The sequence below is a fragment of the Oncorhynchus masou genome, chromosome 8 (genome assembly GCF_036934945.1).
Source record: "Oncorhynchus masou masou isolate Uvic2021 chromosome 8, UVic_Omas_1.1, whole genome shotgun sequence".
Taxonomy (NCBI): domain Eukaryota; kingdom Metazoa; phylum Chordata; class Actinopteri; order Salmoniformes; family Salmonidae; genus Oncorhynchus; species Oncorhynchus masou.
This window is the reverse complement of record NC_088219.1, coordinates 26,494,535-26,514,054: the sequence shown is the minus strand read 5'-3', so window position 1 is coordinate 26,514,054 and position 19,520 is coordinate 26,494,535. Positions and strand designations below refer to the sequence as shown.

General features: G+C 42.3%; 1 protein-coding gene across 1 annotated transcript in view; it reads left to right on the top strand.

The window, feature by feature from the left end:
• LOC135544452 (pappalysin-1-like) overlaps nt 1-19,520 on the top strand; it is a 126,479-nt gene that overhangs the window by 37,838 nt on the left and 69,121 nt on the right. The window contains exon 7 of the mRNA XM_064972066.1: nt 1,379-1,880. Within this exon, the coding sequence (XP_064828138.1) occupies nt 1,379-1,880 (502 nt within the window). The remainder of the gene's footprint in view (nt 1-1,378; nt 1,881-19,520) is intronic.

Here is a 19,520-nt window from a genome sequence, read left to right as displayed (position 1 = left end):
AATTCACACCACTTCTGTAGAATCCCCCATATACACATCATAGCACCCTACTAGAGGTTCAGCTACAGGACACTCTATACTCACATCTATACTCTAGCTCTTCCCTGCCTGCAAACACATTCAAACAATCACACTCTATGCTCACATCTATACTCTAGCCCTTCCCTGCCTGCAAACACATTCAAACAATCACACTCTATGCTCACATCTATACTCTAGCTCTTCCCTGCCTGCAAACACATTCAAACAATCACACTATATGCTTACATCTATACTCTAGCCCTTCCCTGCCTGCAAACACATTCAAACAGGCACACTATATGCTCTAGCCCTTCCCTGCCTGCAAACACATTCAAACAATCACACTCTATGCTCACATCTATACTCTAGCCCTTCCCTGCCTGCAAACACATTCAAACAATCACACTCTATGCTCACATCTATACTCTAGCTCTTCCCTGCCTGCAAACACATTCAAACAATCACACTCTATGCTCACATCTATACTCTAGCCCTTCCCTGCCTGCAAACACATTCAAACAATCACACTCTATGCTCACATCTATACTCTAGCTCTTCCCTGCCTGCAAACACATTCAAACAATCACACTATATGCTTACATCTATACTCTAGCCCTTCCCTGCCTGCAAACACATTCAAACAATCACACTCTATGCTCACATCTATACTCTAGCCCTTCCCTGCCTGCAAACACATTCAAACAATCACACTCTATGCTCACATCTATACTCTAGCTCTTCCCTGCCTGCAAACACATTCAAACAATCACACTCTATGCTCACATCTATCTTAGCCCTTCCCTGCCTGCAAACACATTCAAACAATCACACTCTATGCTCACATCTTACAGCCCTTCCCTGCCTGCAAACACATTCAAACAATCACACTCTATGCTACTCTAGCAAACACATTCAAACAATCACACTATATGCTCACATCTATACACTAGCCCTTCCCTGCCTGCAAACACATTCAAACAATCACACTCTATGCTCACATCTATACTCTAGCTCTTCCATGCCTGCAAACACATTCAAACAATCACACTCTATGCTCACATCTATACTCTAGCTCTTCCTGCAAAACATTCAAACAATCAAACTAGCTCTTCCATGCCTGCAAACACATTCAAACAATGCCTCACATCTAAACTCTTATTGCAAACACATTCAAACAATCACACATGATGCTCACATCTATACACTAGCCCTTCCCTGCCTACAAACCTATTCAAACAATCACACATGATGCTCATGTGAAAATGAAAAGTGCTATATCAAATAAATACATGTATTATTATATATTATTATATAAGTTATGTCTGATCTGCTGGGTCCCTGTCCTTTTGACCCCTAGGACCTCCAGACGTGGAGCAGGCATGTGAGCCCAGCGTGCGTACCTGGAGCCCCAACGCCGGCATCGAGCAGTGGGTTGTGGGGCTGTCTGAGTGCCCCCTGCAGGGTTGCATGCTCCAGCTGGAGTTCCCCCACCCACTAGTACCCGACTCCCTCACCGTGTGGGTTACCTTCTTCAGCCCCGAGGAGATGGCCCTTCCCGCCATCCACAACATCCTGCTCCTGACCGTCAGTGGAAACAACCTCTCGTTGGGTCCTAGTAACGTGTTCTGCGATGCGCCGCTCACGCTGAAGCTGGACGTGGAGGAGGAGGTGTACGGCGTGCAGTTCTTCACCATGGAGCAGCATCTGGAGATTGATGCCACCCTACTGGCGTCCAAGCCCGACTGCCCGCTGTGCCGCCACTGCAAGCCACTCATCCACCGACTGCTGCGTCAGCCGCCATTCTCCCGTACCCCCCATGGCGTGCTGTTGAACAACCCTGCCAGGCGATACACTGACAGGTGAGAGACGAGGGTGGTTGGCTGTTGACTGTCAGTTACACGTGACTGTGAATGCGTTGACTGTGTGGGTTGTACTGTATAGGCCTGGTGTAGGTTAATGATTCCTCAGGATTGCTGCGTTCTCTACTTAATAGGTGAGAAATTGTGTAGTAAGCTTTATCTTGTCACACAGCCAATTAATCTGATCCCGAGCCCAATCTCCTCATTGACCCTGTGTTGGGGGAAAACACTCGTATTTTTGCACTAAGTTGTTCTTGGTCAGGGGGTGAACGGAGCCAAATTGAATATGCTGAGGAAAGCATTGCAGCTGCAGGCTGATTTAAGCCAGGGCCTGCAAGCCTGCCTGCCTGTGTCCAGAAGGGCAGCTGATGTGGTCTTCCTGGCCCAGCCTCTGTCTACCCCAGCCAGGCACCAGGGATCTGGGCTGTGGGCTCTGTATATCTCCCCTCTAGAATGGGCCTAAGCCTACCTCCCCGCTCTCTGGCCAGCCCAGGCCTGGGCGGAGTGATATTTTGCACTGGTATAAATAAATATTTTTTTACCTAATTTTGTTTTGGGGTTCGGAAGAAATGCCTTTTAAAATCCCAAATAAGAAACCTCTATGAAAATGTCTCCTATTAAATATAAGTGTCATGATGTTTCAATGTGTTCTTTTGGAAGACCCTCAGGCATATTAGTGGGCCCTCGCCAGTTTGGTGGTTTCAAATCCACTGGCCAGCATCCATTTCTCAAGTCAAAGGTCATTCATTGATAGCCACATTAGTTTTTTTCCAAGTTCCATGGAGTTGCTTGGGAAAACAAATGTCTTGTTGACGGCATTATCTGTGCACAGTTGAGTTTTGTGCTTTGCTTTCATGGAATGTGGTGACTAGATAAAGGTAGAACTCTCTGTGGCATCGCCATGTGTTGTACCATTACACTTGTCAGCGTGGTTCACATGAGAAGGAAAATGGGTGAAAAGACACGATAGGGTGAGTATGCCTGTTATGCAAGATAAAGAGGGTGTTAATGCACTAGGCCTATAAGATCAGGAATATTTTATTAAGATAACCTTTTTAACATTAAATCTGTCTTCTCTTGAGATTAAAGTTATATTTACAGTTTTACTGCAAGATTTTAATTGCCACAATGATATGTGTTCGTCAAATTATGTGTTTTATTAGCTCTGCTGCTGTGGACAATTAGGGTAAGGAAACCAATGTGTCATTTTGTAATTTGGGTGAACTATCCCTTTAAATGTTTGGCCTGTTAATCAATCAATCACTGTGGGTGGGACTTTGAGGTAAGGAGGTAGATTAGTGGTCGAGTTAGAAACACTAGTCAAGTCTATAATATATCCCATTTAGCAGACGCTTTTGTCCAAAGCGACTTACAAGTCGGCTGGGGCCACTACTTTTACATATGGGTGGCCCCAGTGGGAAGCGAACCCACGACGCTTGGCGTTGCAAGCGCCATGCTCTACCGACTGAGCCACACAGGACACAAGTCTACTCTTTCAATTTAATTTATTGTGGCAAAAACAAAATCTTGTGTACTCTTTCATTGTTGTTTATTGGGCCAAAAACCTAAGAAAAAAGGTTGTGCTCTGTCAAGTAAATATGGATTCCCTATTGAGAAACGATATCAAACTGCACAAAAATGTTTGTTTTTTTATGTTCAGGGGGAGGACCCCCAGATCACCACTTTAGTTTAAGAATGTGAAATGTCAGAATAATAGTAGAGAGAATCATTTATTTCAGCTTTTATTTCTTTCATCATATTCCTAGTGGGTCAGAACTTTGCCTTTACTCAATTAGTATTTGGTAGCATTGACTTTAAATTGTTTAACCTTTCTGGGATAGGTGGGACGCAATCGTCCCTCCTGGCTAATAGCCAGGGAAAATGCAGAGCGCCACATTCAAATAAAATACTATAAAAATCAAACTTTCATTAAAGTTACACTCGTTGTGAATCCAGCCAACATGTTAGATTTCAAAAAGTATTTTTGGCAAAAGCATAAGATGCTATTATCTGATGATAGCACAACAGTTAACAAAGAGAGTAGCATATTTCAACCCTGCAGGCACTACACAAAACGCAGAAATAAAAATATAATTCATGCCTTACCTTTGACGAATTTCTTTTGTTGACACTCCAATATGTCCCATAAACATCACAAATGGTCCTTTTGTTCGATTAATTCAGTCAATATATATCCAAAATGTCAATTTATTTGGCGAGTATGATCCAGAAAAACACAGCTTCCAACTTGCGCAACGTTACTACAAAATATCTCAAAAGTTACCTGTTAACTTTGCCAAAACATTTCAAACTACTTTTATAATACAACGTTAGGTATTTTTAAATGTTAATATTCGATCAAATTGAAGACGGGATGATCTGTGTTCAATACAAAAAGAAAACAAACTGACGCTACTTTTCTGGTCATGCGCCTCTCTCAAACAGTCCACTTCAAGTGACTCTCATTCAAGATGGCTGTACATCTTCATTCCACAAAGGAAAAACCTCAACCAATTTCTAAAGACTGGTGACATCCAGTGGAAGCGGTAGGAACTGCAAACAAGTCCCTTGGAAATCGGTTTTCCCAATTGAAAACCCATTGAAAACACAGTGACCTCAAAAACAAAAATGTTTTTGTCCTCTGAGTTTTGCCTGCTACATAAGTTCTGTTATAATCACAGACATGATTCAAACAGTTTTAGAAACTTCAGAGTGTTTTCTATCCAAATCTACTAATAATATGCATATCTTATATTCCGGGGATGAGTAGCAGGCAGTTGAATTTGGACATGCTATTTATCCAAAAGTGAAAATGCTGCCTCCTATCCCAAAGAAGTTTTAACTTGGGTCAAACGTTTGGTTAGCCTTCCAAAAGCTTCCCACAATAAATTGGGTGAATTTTTTCCTCCTGACAGAGCTGGCATAACGGAGTCAGGTTTGTTGGCCTCCTTTTCAAAAAGTGCAAATCAACTCCAGAACAACATCAAAGGACCTTATGAAGATGCTGGAGGAAACAGGTACTAAAGTATCTATATCCACAGTTAAACAATTCCTATATCAAGATAACCTGAAAGGCCGCTCAGCAAGGAAGAAGCCACTGCTCAAAAACCGGCTTAAAAAAGTCAGACTATGGTTTGCAACTGCACATGGGACAAAGATCGTACTTTTTTAGCAATGTCCTCTGGTCTGGTGAAAGAAAAATAGAACTGGTTGGCCATAATGACCATTGTTAAAAAGGGGGAGGATTGCAAGCCGTAGAACACCATCCCAACCGTGAAGTACGGGGGTGGCAGCATCATGTTGTGGGGGTGCTTTGCTGTAGGAGGGACTGGTTAACTTCACAAACTAGATGGCATCATGAAGGAGGAAAATTACGTGTATATATTGAAACAACATCTCAAGACATCAGTCAGGAAGTTAAAGCTTGGTCGCAAATGGGTCTTCCAAATGGACAATGACCCCAAGAATATTTCCAAAGTTGTGGCAGAATGGCTTAAGGACAACTAATCACAAATCCTTGACCTCAATCCCATAGAAAATTTGTGGGCAGAACTGAAAACGTGTGTACGAACAAGGAGGCCTACAAACCTGACTCAGTTACACCAGCTCTGTCAGGAGGAATGGGCCAAAATTCAACCAACTTATTGTGGGAAGCTTGTGGAAGGCTATTTAAAGGCAATTTAAAGGCAATGCTACCAAATATTAATTGAGTGTATGTAAACTTCTGACCCACTAGGAATGTGATGAAAGAAATACAAGTTGAAATAAATCATTCTCTCTACTATTATTCTGACACTTCACATTCTTACAATAAAGTGGTGATCCTAACTGACCTAAGACAGGGAATTTTTACTAGGATTAACCTTTCTAGGGCAGGCATTCCGCTAGCGGAACCCCTCGACAAAATTCCACTGAAAAGGCAGCGTGCGAAATTCAAAAATATTTTTGGGAAATATGTAACTTTCACACATTAACAAGTCCAATACAGCAAATGAAAGATACACATCTGGTTAATCTACCCATCGTGTCTGATTTCAAAAATGCTTTACAGTGAAAGCACAACATATGATTATGTTCGGTCATAGCCAAGTCAAAAAAACACACAGAAATTTTTCCAGCCACAGATAAGAGTCACAAAAAGCAGAAATATAGATAAAATGAATCACTAACCTTTGATGATCTTCATCAGAAGACACTCATAGGACATCATGTTACACAATACATGTATATTTTGTTCGATAATGTGCGTATTTATATCCAAAAATCTCAGTTTACATTGGCGCGTTATGTTCAGTAATGTTTTGATTCCAAAACATCCAGAGATTTTGCAGAAATTCTCATAATAAACATTGATAGAAGATACAAGTGTTATTCACAGAATTAAAGATATACTTCTCCTTAATGCAACCGCTGTGTCAGATTTTGTTTTTACTTCTGAGAATGGCGCTGAGTCCAATCCAGCCAGAGAAATATCTGCCATTTTGGAGTTAACAGAAGGTAGAAATAACACTATAAATATTCACTTACCTTTGATGATCTTCATCAGAAGGCACTCCCAGGAATCCCAGTTCGACAATAAATGACTGATTTGTTCCATACAGTTCCATAAAGTCCATCATTTATGTCCAAATAGCCACTTGTTGTTAGTGTGTTCAGCCCAGTAATCCATCTTCATGAGACGCGAGCACTTCGTCCAGACAAAAACTCAAAAAGTTCCATTACAGGTTGGAGAAACAAGTCAAACGATACATGGAATCAATCTTTAGGATGTTTTTAACATAAAACATCAATAATGTTCCAACCGGAGAATTCCTATGTCTGAAGAAAAGCAATGGAACGAGAGCTAACTCTGTCGGGAGCGCGCGTCACGAGCCTGAGACACTCTGCCAGACCACTGACTCAAACAGGTCTCATGAGCCCCTCCTTTATAGCAAAAGCTTGAAACAAGTTTCTAAAGACGGTTGACATCTAGTGGAAGCCCTAGGAAGTGCAACTTGACTCCATAGACATTGTGTATTCGGTAGGCCAAGCTTTGAAAAACTACAAACCTTTCCCACTTCCTGGTTGGATTTTTCTCAGGTTTTCACCTGCCATATGAGTTCTGTTATACTCACAGACATCATTCGAACAGTTTTAGAAACTTCAGAGTGTTTTCTATCCAATACTAATAATAATATGCATATATTAGCATCTGGGACAGAGTAGGAAGCAGTTCACTCTGGGCACACTATTCATCCAAAAGTGAAAATGCTGCCCCCATCTAAAAGAGTTTTAAATGTCAGAAATTATGAAAAACTTACTTCAAATGTATTTGGCTAAGTTGTATGTAAACTTCCGACTTCAACTGTATATAGCTAAGTTATCACTACTTGTTGTGTATTTATTATTTTATTATAATGTGTTATTACTTTTCTATTATTTGTTTATTTTATTTTATTTCTGTATTGTTGGGCAGGACCCATAAGTAATCATTTCACTGTTAGTCTACACCTGTTGTTTACAAAGCATGTAACAAATAAAATGTGATTTGATGTGGAAGGTTGGACTGGTCAGGGGTAGTTAGGGACTGGATGTTAAAAAAGTTGGCATCATCATTATATATATATATATATATATATATATATATATATATATATATATATATATATATATATATATATATGCTATATATAATCATTACACAACTTTCAAGGAGTAGGGTATTTGATGCAAGGGTATTTGGTGAAGCGTATAAGAATGCTTTTCCATTTGATAAAATTAGCCTACTTTATCACGATCTCTTGCTCGCTCGAGAAAAGTCATTTGTGACTGGCTTGCAAATGAAATCCCCTGCATCATTTTCTAAATGATTTTCATTAGTCTACCGATTTGACAATGTAAATAGACAATTTTTCGGGAATATGCAGTTATTCCCTTTTAATTCTCTGCTACTCCCAAAATGTTTCAGGGACATCAAATTATCATGTTATTGAGAATTTCATCAAATGCTCGTCGTCAAACAACTAATAGGTCTAATATTGCGCAGCTCTTGTTATTTTCTCGTGTTTGATCCGGACTAAGTACAAACCTGCAGCAAACCGCACAATGGTACAAATTGATGACGGGCGACATCAGGCACACATCAGGATATAATAAGCCCTCATTGTAAAACACTGAGAAATATTGAAATTAATCGATTGTAAATTAACAAATACAAAAGCTTCCACGGACTGAAAAAAAAGCATGACCTTCCCCCCCAATTCCTCCATGTACCCCGTTCTGTAAATTTCAAAAGGTCCCTTAGGGGTTGTCTGAGAAAAGGGAGGAGGGTTAGGGGGATGACCCTAGTCTTCTGAGACCCCCCTGGCCCATGGGCTAATCCTCTCCCTGACCTGGTTCCTATGGCCTGTCAGGGCTTCAAAGCCCACCTCAGCTCTGACGTGACGGGACCCGCCAGCCCGGAAGGAAGAGGACAGCTGCCCCCTACGGCCCCTTTTCACTGGGAACCCTGCCCCCATTCCGCCCTTCTCCTTCCCTCCTATATCCCCCTATGTTCTCCTATGGTCTTACCCCTGTGGCCCCATGGCCCTGCTCCGCTCCTGTCAAGTCCACTGTTGCTCTAGCCCTGAGAAGACATGCCCCTTCAGATCTATTCAGAGAGCTCTGTTGTTTTCCCAGCTCTGACTGCCTAACTAGGAGGTTTTTGTTTTCTTTTTGCCAGCAAAACAGTTTAGGGATGTATAATACACTTCTTTAGGTATTTGTGAGAAATAGCTTTGTGCTCCAACATTACTTGTTTTAGATCACCTCCATGTGCAGATTGTTTTGGGGGAGGTTTTTTGTTTTGTTTGTGAGTTCGGGTTCACAGATGCGTGCAAAAAAATGTTTTTTTAAGTGTATAATACTATGAATGGTTTTGAAGCCTCGTGTTTTGCAATACTAATGTGTACTGCAAAGAAAACATACAACACCCTCTTCTCTCCCCCCTCTCTCCCCCTTCCTCTTCACCTCTCTTCCTACTCCTCTCCCCATAACACACACTCCATCTCCATTGCCCCCTCCACTCCAACAAAGTCCCACTGTGCCCTGCGCTCCCTCTGACATCCCTTGCCTGCTCTCTCTCCATAAGAGCCGCATTAGCACTGAGCCTTGCATAAGCTCTCTAATATGAACCATATTGGTGAGTGGCAGACAGAGGTAGTGGAGGAGGCAGCAGCGGGTCCCTGGATGTCTGGTCGTCTCACCTCTTGCTCTGCCTCTCTCTCTCTCCTTAGAACCCTTTTTCAAAATTACGACCTGATTTCCCTGGGATAAAATTGGGCAAGATCCAAAAAAGTGGATTTTGGGGGATTGTTAAGGTGGAATGTTCAGGAGGGGGTTGTGTTTCTCTGTGGGAGGCTGGGGAGGTGATTCTGGGTTTATTATAATTCTGCTCCCTCTGCCAAAAATGGGCGCTGACCAATTTTACTGTGAAGCACTAAATTGAAGTTCAAAGGTCCATACTGGGGGTGCAGATTCTTCATAGGATTCCACAGGTTGTTATGATAAAGAGGTTCTCTGTAGAGTTCCCACAGTGGAGTTCCACAGATATCTGCGGTCTCGAACCAGACGACGTAACCGTCCAGTGAAAATCTCACCTTTAAAAGTTCATCTTCTGTTAACTTGTACCCAAATATGTTGTTGACGTGAATTGTACTCATATTCGAAACCAAAGCTGAAAGCATAATTTGGAGGGGGGAAAAACACTTTAAATAACCCATCTCAAACAAAAAACGCTTGAAATTTGCTTGGATAATGACATCGTTATCTTTGGCCGAGACAGGCCTGTATGTGATTGGTCCAGCAGCCTTTTCCTTTTTGCCAAATTCTCCGGTGGGATAAGGATCCTTCTCGAGACTAGGGGAGACACGAGTTTACAGCACACAAGCAAGCTAGCTCGCAAGGCAAGCAAACCACAGCTGGCGTTTAAAAAAGGACAAAACCTATGTAACAACTATCTCGCCAGTCACTTCTACATTTACTGGCCAGTTGTTGTTTATTTTAAAACATTTTTAATCCCTTTTTCTCCCCAATTTCGTAATATCCAATTGGTGGTTACAGCCTTGTCCCATCGCTGCAACTCCCGTACGGCTCAGGAGAGGCGAAGATCGAGAGCGATGCATCCTCCGAAACACAACTCTGCCAAGCCCCACTGCTTCTTGACACACTGCTCACTTAACCCGAAAGCCAGCCACAACAATGTGTCAGAGGACACACCGTCCAACTGGCGACCATGCCAGCGTACATGTGCCCAGCCCACCAAAGGGATCGCTAGAGCGAAATGGGACAAGGACATCCCGGTCTGCCAAACCCTCCCCTAACCCAGACGATGCTGGGCCAATTGTGAGCCACCTCATGTGTCTGAATGTGACCAGCTAAGGTGGCTGCAACACAGGATCGAACCCGGATCTGTAGTGATACCTCTAGTACTGCTACACAGTGCCTTAGACTGCTGCGCCACTCGGGAGACCCTTACTGGACAGTTTAACAAGTACACCCATCTTGGAGTCAGCCCCCTCTTTCCTTCCAGAACAGCCTGAATTATTCCGGGAATGGATTCTATAAGGTGTCTGAAACGTTTGTTGCGCAATCTGTATCAAGGGACCTAACGTGTATCATGAACACTTTCCCCACACCAGTACATCACCACCACCAGCCTGTACCAGGCAGGATGGGTGCATGGACTCCTGACTCTGTCATAAGCATGACGCAACATGAACCGGGATTCGTCGGACCAGGTGATGTTTTCCCACTCCTCAATTGTCCAGTGTTGGTGATCGTGTGCCCACTGGAGCAGGTTCTTCTGTCGTTCTGCACACCACTGTTGTCCTGCACTGTTATTTATCTGTTTGTGGCCAGCCAGTTAGCTTGCATGATTCTTGCCATTCTCCTTCGACCTCTGTCATCAACGAGCTGTTTTCACCCACAGGACTGCCACTGACTTTTTTTGCAGCAGCAGCATTCTCGGTAAACCCTAGACACTGTCGTACGTGAAAAGCACAGGATGGCGGCCACGCCTGAGATACTGGATCCGGCACGCCTGGCACGATGATCATACCGTGATCGATTAGTCTTTCGCCCCTATACCCAGGTCGGACGACCGATTTGCACGTCGGACCTCTCAAAGTTCCTTAGGTCACTCGTTTAGCCCATTCTAATGTTCAATCGAACAGTAACTGAATGCCTTGATGCCTGTCTGCCTTATGTAGCCATCCATTTTTGTGAACGGGGTGTTGTTCCTAATAAACTGATATTTCAAATGATGTGGTTTGTAAGAGTTGACCTGCTGGCTGTTTAGAAGCAGTTAGCTAACGCTAGTATGCTAAAGTTAGTTAGAATGCTAATGTTAGCTAGCATGCTAACATTAGCAAACATTAGCTAGCTGGCTAGCCAATAAAAAACCAAGTCAAAGTAGATCCTCCACTCAACAACCATCTCACCATTCCCTTTTATTTTAAAACTTGTGGTTTGTAACAAAAAGTTTTATGTCAAGAGGAAACCGAGCTAGCTGTTGTTAACTGATATATGTAGCAGTAGTAACTAGCTATCTATGTTCACAACTAGCTTGTTAGATAGCTACTGTAACAACAGAAATATCAGGAATATAGTGACAAAGCAAAGGACAAATAATCAACCTGCATTTATGGATGTTATAGTAAAGTGACCTAATTCCATCATTCATTTCCAAATCCTGAATCCAATCCATCCATCCAATTTGACTTGGTGCAGCCTGGCTCCGTCAGTCTGCCTCAGTGCCCCCACATGGGATCTATTTTGAATAACCAAGTGTTTGCACGTCTCATTGGCTGAGCTGTCAAATTATTATATATTTTTTTTAACCAGTATATGCCCAAACCACTCTGTTGTTTCCTAACAGGCCAAGCAGGGGCACAGAGAAAAGCTGCTTTTAACATCTATTTAATTCATATTGTAATTAATTTGAGGTAAAATGTAATAAAAAATCTGTAACACTGGACATAGAATTTTATAGCTTTCAAATACTTGAGCAACAACCTCAAATGTATCTGACCTCGGTCTGCCTCTAGGAACATGTATAGGGGAGTTAAAAATAAAATGACTTATCACTTTTTGTTTGACATCAATGGTTTCCATTGTTATTATTACCATTACTTATACTGTCTTTGCTGATATTCCTACTTTGGCACTGTCCGTATGTTAGGTTTACTCTTCACTGTCTGATTTGGCCCCACTCAACAGTGAGTCATTAACGCTAGGCTAGGTCAGTGGAGCTCCTCGCTAAATGACATGTCATCTGAACCATGGGAGTGATGGTGTCATCAATGTGAGACTGTTGGTTGACTGTGTAGTGTACTGTGCAGCTTGTTATTGTGCTGAATTAAGGTAATGAAGTTACAGTGCCTTGCGAAAGTATTCGGCCCCCTTGAACTTTGCGACCTTTTGCCACATTTCAGGCTTCAAACATAAAGATATAAAACTGTATTTTTTCGTGAAGAATCAACAAGTGGGACACAATCATGAAGTGGAACGACATTTATTGGATATTTCAAACTTTTTTAACAAATCAAAAACTGAAAAGTTGGGGTGCAAAATTATTCAGCCCCTTTACTTTCAGTGCAGCAAACTCTCTCCAGAAGTTCAGTGAGGATCTCTGAATGATCCAATGTTGACCTAAATGACTAATGATGATAAATACAATCCACCTGTGTGTAATCAAGTCTCCATATAAATGCACCTGCACTGTGATAGTCTCAGAGGTCCGTTAAAAGCGCGGAGAGCATCATGAAGAACAAGGAACACACCAGGCAGGTCCGAGATACTGTTGTGAAGAAGTTTAAAGCCGGATTTGGATACAAAAAGATTTCCCAAGCTTTAAACATCCCAAGGAGCACTGTGCAAGCGATAATATTGAAATGGAAGGAGTATCAGACCACTGCAAATCTACCAAGACCTGGCCGTCCCTCAAACTTTCAGCTCATACAAGGAGAAGACTGATCAGAGATGCAGCCAAGAGGCCCATGATCACTCTGGATGAACTGCAGAGATCTACAGCTGAGGTGGGAGACTCTGTCCATAGGACAACAATCAGTCGTATATTGCACAGATCTGGCCTTTATGGAAGAGTGGCAAGAAGAAAGCCATTTCTTAAAGATATCCATAAAAAGTGTCGTTTAAAGTTTGCCACAAGCCACCTGGGAGACACACCAAACATGTGGAAGATGGTGCTCTGGTCAGATGAAACCAAAATTGAACTTTTTGGCAACAATGCAAAACGTTATGTTTGGCGTAAAAGCAACACAGCTCATCACCCTGAACACACCATACCCACTGTCAAACATGGTGGTGGCAGCATCATGGTTTGGGCCTGCTTTTCTTCAGCAGGGACAGGGAAGATGGTTAAAATTGATGGGAAGATGGATGGAGCCAAATGCAGGACCATTCTGGAAGAAAACCTGATGGAGTCTGCAAAAGACCTGAGACTGGGACGGAGATTTGTCTTCCAACAAGACAATGATCCAACACATAAAGCAAAATCTACAATGGAATGGTTCAAAAATAAACATATCCAGGTGTTAGAATGGCCAAGTCAAAGTCCAGACCTGAATCCAATCGAGAATCTGTGGAAAGAACTGAAAACTGCTGTTCACAAATGCTCTCCATCCAACCTCACTGAGCTCGAGCTGTTTTGCAAGGAGGAATTGGAAAAAATGTCAGTCTCTCGATGTGCAAAACTGACAGAGACATACCCCAAGCGACTTACAGCTGTAATCGCAGCAAAAGGTGGCGCTACAAAGTATTAACTTAAGGGGGCTGAATAATTTTGCACGCCCAATTTTTCAGTTTTTGATTTGTTAAAAAAGTTTGAAATATCCACTTCATGATTGTGTCCCACTTGTTGTTGATTCTTCACAAAAAAATACAGTTTTATATCTTTATGTTTGAAGCCTGAAATGTGGCAAAAGGTCGCAAAGTTCAAGGGGGCCGAATACTTTCGCAAGGCACTGTATGTCTTATTCCTTATAATATAATATCGCAGAAAATATTTTGGACCTTCTAATTCAAGAGAAGAGATAGAAGTAGCACTGCCACCAAATCCTTGTGACTCTGAGGCTGTGCTATAGTAATTTTAGATTGTAGAGTAAATTGCATGACATTGAGTTGGGCTCAGGGTTTCCCCAAACTCGGTCCTGGTTTTTGACCTAGCACTTCACAGCTGATTCAAATAACCAACTCATCATCAGCTGTGTAGTGCTAGGACAAAAAAACTAAAAATGTGCATCCAGGCGGGTGAGGGGGGGGGGGACTCTGTTCCATTCATAAGAACTAGTGCAATAATATTTAATAGGCAGGAAACCTCAAATGTTTGGCAGCTGTCACCTTAACAAAAGGTATGCTGCTTTACTTATTGTTCTTTAAAGGATTCATTGAATCATTTCTTCAACATCTTAGATTTATCTGGCCTCTCATCTAGTCTCACATTAACAGCTGCTAACCATGTGTATGTGACAAATAAAATTTGATTTGATTTAGTCACCTGGAATGTATTTCAATGAACAGGTGTGCCTTGTTAAAAGTTAATATGTGGAATTTATTTTCTTCTTAATGCGTTTGAGCCAATCTGTTGTGTTGTGACAAGGTTGCGGTGGTATACAGAAGATATCCCTATTTGGTAAAAAACCAAGTCCTTATTATGGCAAGAACAGCTAAAATTAGCAAAGAGAAATGACAGTACATCGTTACTTTAAGACATGGAAGTCAGTCAATACGGAACAGTTTAAGAACTTTAAAAGTTTCTAGAAGTGCAGTCACAAAAACCATCAAGCTCTATGATTAAACTGGTTCTCATGAGGACTGCCACAGGAAAGGAAGAGCCAGAGTTACCTCTGCTGGAGAGGATAAGTTCATTATAGTTACCAACCTCAGAAATTGCAGCCCAAATAACTGCTTCACAGAGTTCAAGTAACAGACACATGTCAAAATGAACTGTTCAGAGGAGATGATGTGAATCAGACCTTCATGGTCGAATTGCTGCAAAGAAACCACTACTAAAGGACACCAATAAGAAGAAGAGACATGTTTGGGCCAAGAAACACGAGCAATGGACATTAGACTGTTGTAAATCTGTCCTTTTGTCTGATGAGTCCAAATTTGCAATTTTTGGTTACAACCGCCGTGTCTTTGTGAGATGCAGACTAGGTGAACGGATGATCTCCGCATGTGTGGTTCCCAACATGAATTATGGAGGAGGAGGTGTGATGATGCTTTGGTGGTGACACTGTCTGTAATTTATTTAGAATTCAAGGCACACTTAACCAGCATGGCTACCACAACATTCTGCAGCGATACGCAGATTGAAGGAAAAGCAGCTCAGCATATGTGGGAACTACTTCAAGATGGTTGGAAAATCATTCCAGATGAAGTTGGTTGAGAGAATGCCAAGAGTGTGCAAAGGTGTCATCAAGGCAAATAAAGGTAAATACAAAGTTAAAGGGTGGCTACTTTGAAGAATCTCAAATATAAAATCTATTTTGATTTGTTTAACACTTTTTTGGCAACTACATGATTCCATATGTGATATTTCAAAGTTGTGATGTCTTCACTAGTATTCTACATTGTAGAAATTAGTGAAAATTAAGAAAACCTGACTAGTGCTGTACATATATGCACACGCACACACATGCCAAAGTCGCTCCCCGTCAAGATATCAGTGACAGATAGCCTTAGTGGCATCAGAGTTTCCCATTGACCCTCTCTCCCCTCTGTGTCTTGACAAAGGTGCTTTTCTTATGTAGACCCACGCCGGAGCATATTTCACATGCCAGTTATTGTCCCTGGTGGCCCCCGGTGGCCCCCGTATATGTACAGCCTCTCTTAACACTATTTTAAAAATCTGTTTTCTTTTCCTTTTCCCTCCTTTTTTTCGATCCTCTACTGCATCCCAACGTTTTTTCTCGCCCTCCTCCTTCTCTTTCTTTCCCCTCCAAGACTGGGGAGTGTTTGGAGATGGGAGGCCGAGAGTGGTTGTTGATCTTGGCAGACGACGTGAAGGAAGCCTCATGTGAACTTTTGCTCTGGTATAAGCCGCATAGTTAAATATCATCAGAAGTTTGTGACGTAGCTCTCCTTGCAGCAAGAAGAAGTCGTCTGCCTTTCTCTCTCTCTCTTGCTCTGTCATTCTCTCTCCCTCTCTCTTGCTCTGTCATTCTCTCTCCCTCTCTCTTGCTCTGTCATTCTCTCTCCCTCTCTCTTGCTCTGTCATTCTCTCTCTCCCTCTCTCTTGCTCTGTCATTCTGTCTCTCCCTCTCTCTTGCTCTGTCATTCTCTCTGCCTCTCTCTTGCTCTGTCATTCTCTCTATCCCTCTCTAGCTCTGTCATTCTCTCTCTGCCTCTCTCTTGCTCTGTCATTCTCTCTCTCCCTCTCTAGCTCTGTCATTCTCTCTCTGCCTCTCTCTTGCTCTGTCATTCTCTCTCTGCCTCTCTCTTGCTCTGTCATTCTCTCTCTGCCTCTCTCTTTCTCTGTCATTCTCTCTCTGCCTCTCTCTTGCTCTGTCATTCTCTCTCTGCCTCTCTCTTGCTCTGTCATTCTCTCTCTGCCTCTCTCTTTCTCTGTCATTCTCTCTCTCCCTCTCTCTTGCTCTGACGTTCTCTCTCTCTGCCTCTCTCTTGCTCTGTCATTCTCTCTCTCCCTCTCTCTTGCTCTGACGTTCTCTCTCTCTGCCTCCCAGCCTTTCTTCATGCCGTTCCAGCCGCTTGCCTCCACTCGCACGGGTCACGTCCCTCCGTCAGGCCTGGCGAGAAATCTCAGTGTGTGTGTGTCTCCCCCATGTCCCGTACGGGGCCTGGCTCGGCCTACCGCCCTTGGTGTTCTTCTCGTGACAGAATCGGATGAGGAGGAGGGGGAGAGAGCGAGTCGAGGTCCATGTTGGCGGCATCACTCTGGGCGTCACTCCCTCTGCTCACTCGTTTTTCCTCCAGGCTCATGTCTCCTACAGCTTTTCTTTTCCAGAGGCTTGACTAATTCAATTAAGACTAAGGGATATTTGAGAAAGTCGCCTCGGAGCGTGCCAAAACTGGGGAACACTGTAAAACAGAGCAGTGGGTCAGGTCAAACATCCCATTTGATTGTTGTTAATAATACAATCAAACCTCCCCCCCAGATCCTCAATATCCTCCTGACTGTTCTGTACTGGAGAACATGGAAACTGCCTGGGTTGTACCTTCCTTTATGTGTGTGTGTTTGCGTGCGTGTGTTTTCATTGTATCTGGGGCAGGACAGCCAAATGGAACTCCATGTTCTCTCTTGCCTGCTGTGAGGGAGAGTGACTGGGGTCTTTGGGATGAAAAGGCATGGAACACATTTCATACTCAAAAACCACCAAGGTAAAAAAGGCTTTCCTGCAGTAAATTTTTTGATACATTTTGAAAGGCATGGACAGTGTGCTGTGTTGGTGTGCTCGGGGCTGAGCTGTGTATGGGTGTGTGTGCGTGCCTGCATGCACGTGTATGTCTGAGTGTGTCATTGTACTTTCTTTCGACGTGTGTGTGTACATGCACGTGTGTGTCTGTGTCTGCACCGGTGCCTGCAATGAACCTCAATCTGTGTGTGCATGTGCTTCACTCCAAGCGTGTGTTTTATTGGATGTGAGAAGCCCAGCTGTGTGCCTGGTCAGAACAGAGCTAAATCGATGCAGAAAAAGGCAGCCTAGGCCATATTCATGTTAAGGGTTCATTTGAATGATTTTTTTGGTCACTTATTAAATGTTACTACTTCCCTGGCCATTAGGGTGGGCGCTTCCTAAATCTGCTGATGGCGACTGGAAGAGAAGGGGAAAGAGAGAGGAAGGGGAAGGCCCTGGCCTCATGTGAACCAATGTGTAAGCGTGATAGTTGACACTGCTGCTGTAGCGACTCTGTAACACAGGGCTAAATTCTCTCTCTCTCTCTCTCTCTCTCTCTCTCTCTCTCTGTTTCTGTGTGTGTCAAATCAAAATCGTATTGGCACATGCACGTGTTTAGCAGATGTTATTGCGGGTGTGTAGCGAAATTCTTGTGTTTCTAGCTCCGACAGTACAGTAATATCTAACAAGTAATATCTAACAATTTCCCAACATATACCCAATTCACACAAATCTAAGTAAGAAATGGGATTGAGAATATATACATATCAGGACGAGCAATGTCAGAGCGGCATAGATTAAGATACAGTAGAATAGTATAGAATACAGTAAATGCATATGAGATGAGTAATGCAAGACATGTAAAAATTATTAAATCGACTAGTGTTCCATTTATTAAAGTGGCCAGTGATTTTAAGTCTATGTATATAGGCAACAGACTCTATGTGCTTTAGATGGCTATTTTACAGTCCGATGGTCTTCAGATAGAAGCTGTTTTTCAGTCTCTAGGTCCCAGCTTGGATTCATCTGTACTGGTGATAGGTAAGATAAAGGTGATATGGTCCTTGACTAGTCTCTCAAAGCACTTCATGATGACAGAGGTGAGTGGTGCGGGGCGATAGTCATTTAGTTCATTTACCTTTGCTTTCTTGGGTACAGGAACAATGGTGACCATCTTGAAGCATGTGGGGACAGCAGACTGGGATAGGGAGAGATTTAATATGTCCGTAAACACACCAGCCAGCTGGTCTGCGCATGCTCTGAGGACGCAGCTAGGGATGTCATCTGGGCCGGCAGTTTTGCGAGGGTTAACACACTTAAATGTCTTGCACAAGTGCGTGTGCATGTGTGCATGTGTTATTTTAAGTATTTGGCAGGGGTATAGGGTAGGTTGTGAGTGAGTTAGTGATTGCAATTAGGCACTGTATAGAAAGGGAGGGTATATTACAGTAAACTACCCGAATCTTTCAAGGATTTATGTCTTCTATCACAAGAAATCTAGTGGCCCTTTTAGGTACTTCAGCTTTTTACAGGTGTCTACAATTATCTCTGGCCCTCCATGTGGCCTTATCATGTGTAAAATATATGAAATACAGTGATTTAAATTGATCTAATTTAATATGTTAAAATATAATGACTAAGCTGTAAAAAAAAAAATCCTAAATATAAACCATCAATTTAGTAAGTACCATTGGTGTTTAATATGAGGGTTGCCTTATGAAATATCCTTTATATTTTTACACACTTTTGTTTATATTACTATGTACTGCAAGTATGTACTGTATTTGTGGTCAATGTTTTGGCGTCAAACTGGTGGCAGTGCTGAAAAAAGTCAATAGTTGGAGGAGTTGCAGAGGTCATCGAAAATAATGCCCTTGTTGATTAATGTTTTTTTTAAATGATTAATTAGGCTATTTTCTCTTGAACCACTTGGTCTATCTCCTAGAAACTCATGGACAATATGGACACAAATATAATAACTATACTGCATATGAATATATACTTTTAAAGTTATTCAAGTATCAATGACCAAAGTTACAATAGATTGCCATAGATTTTCTGTTAATTACCAAACTTTCGGAAGGTTCCTGTAACCTTGGTAAACTACCGGTAGCTTTGCAACCCTAATTGCATGCACGTGTGTTTTTGTGAGTATGTCTGCTTGTGTATATGAGCTCAGAGGTGGGAATAATATGATTTGATCGTCTGTATGTGATGGTGATGCCTATTGGTTCTATTCACTGTC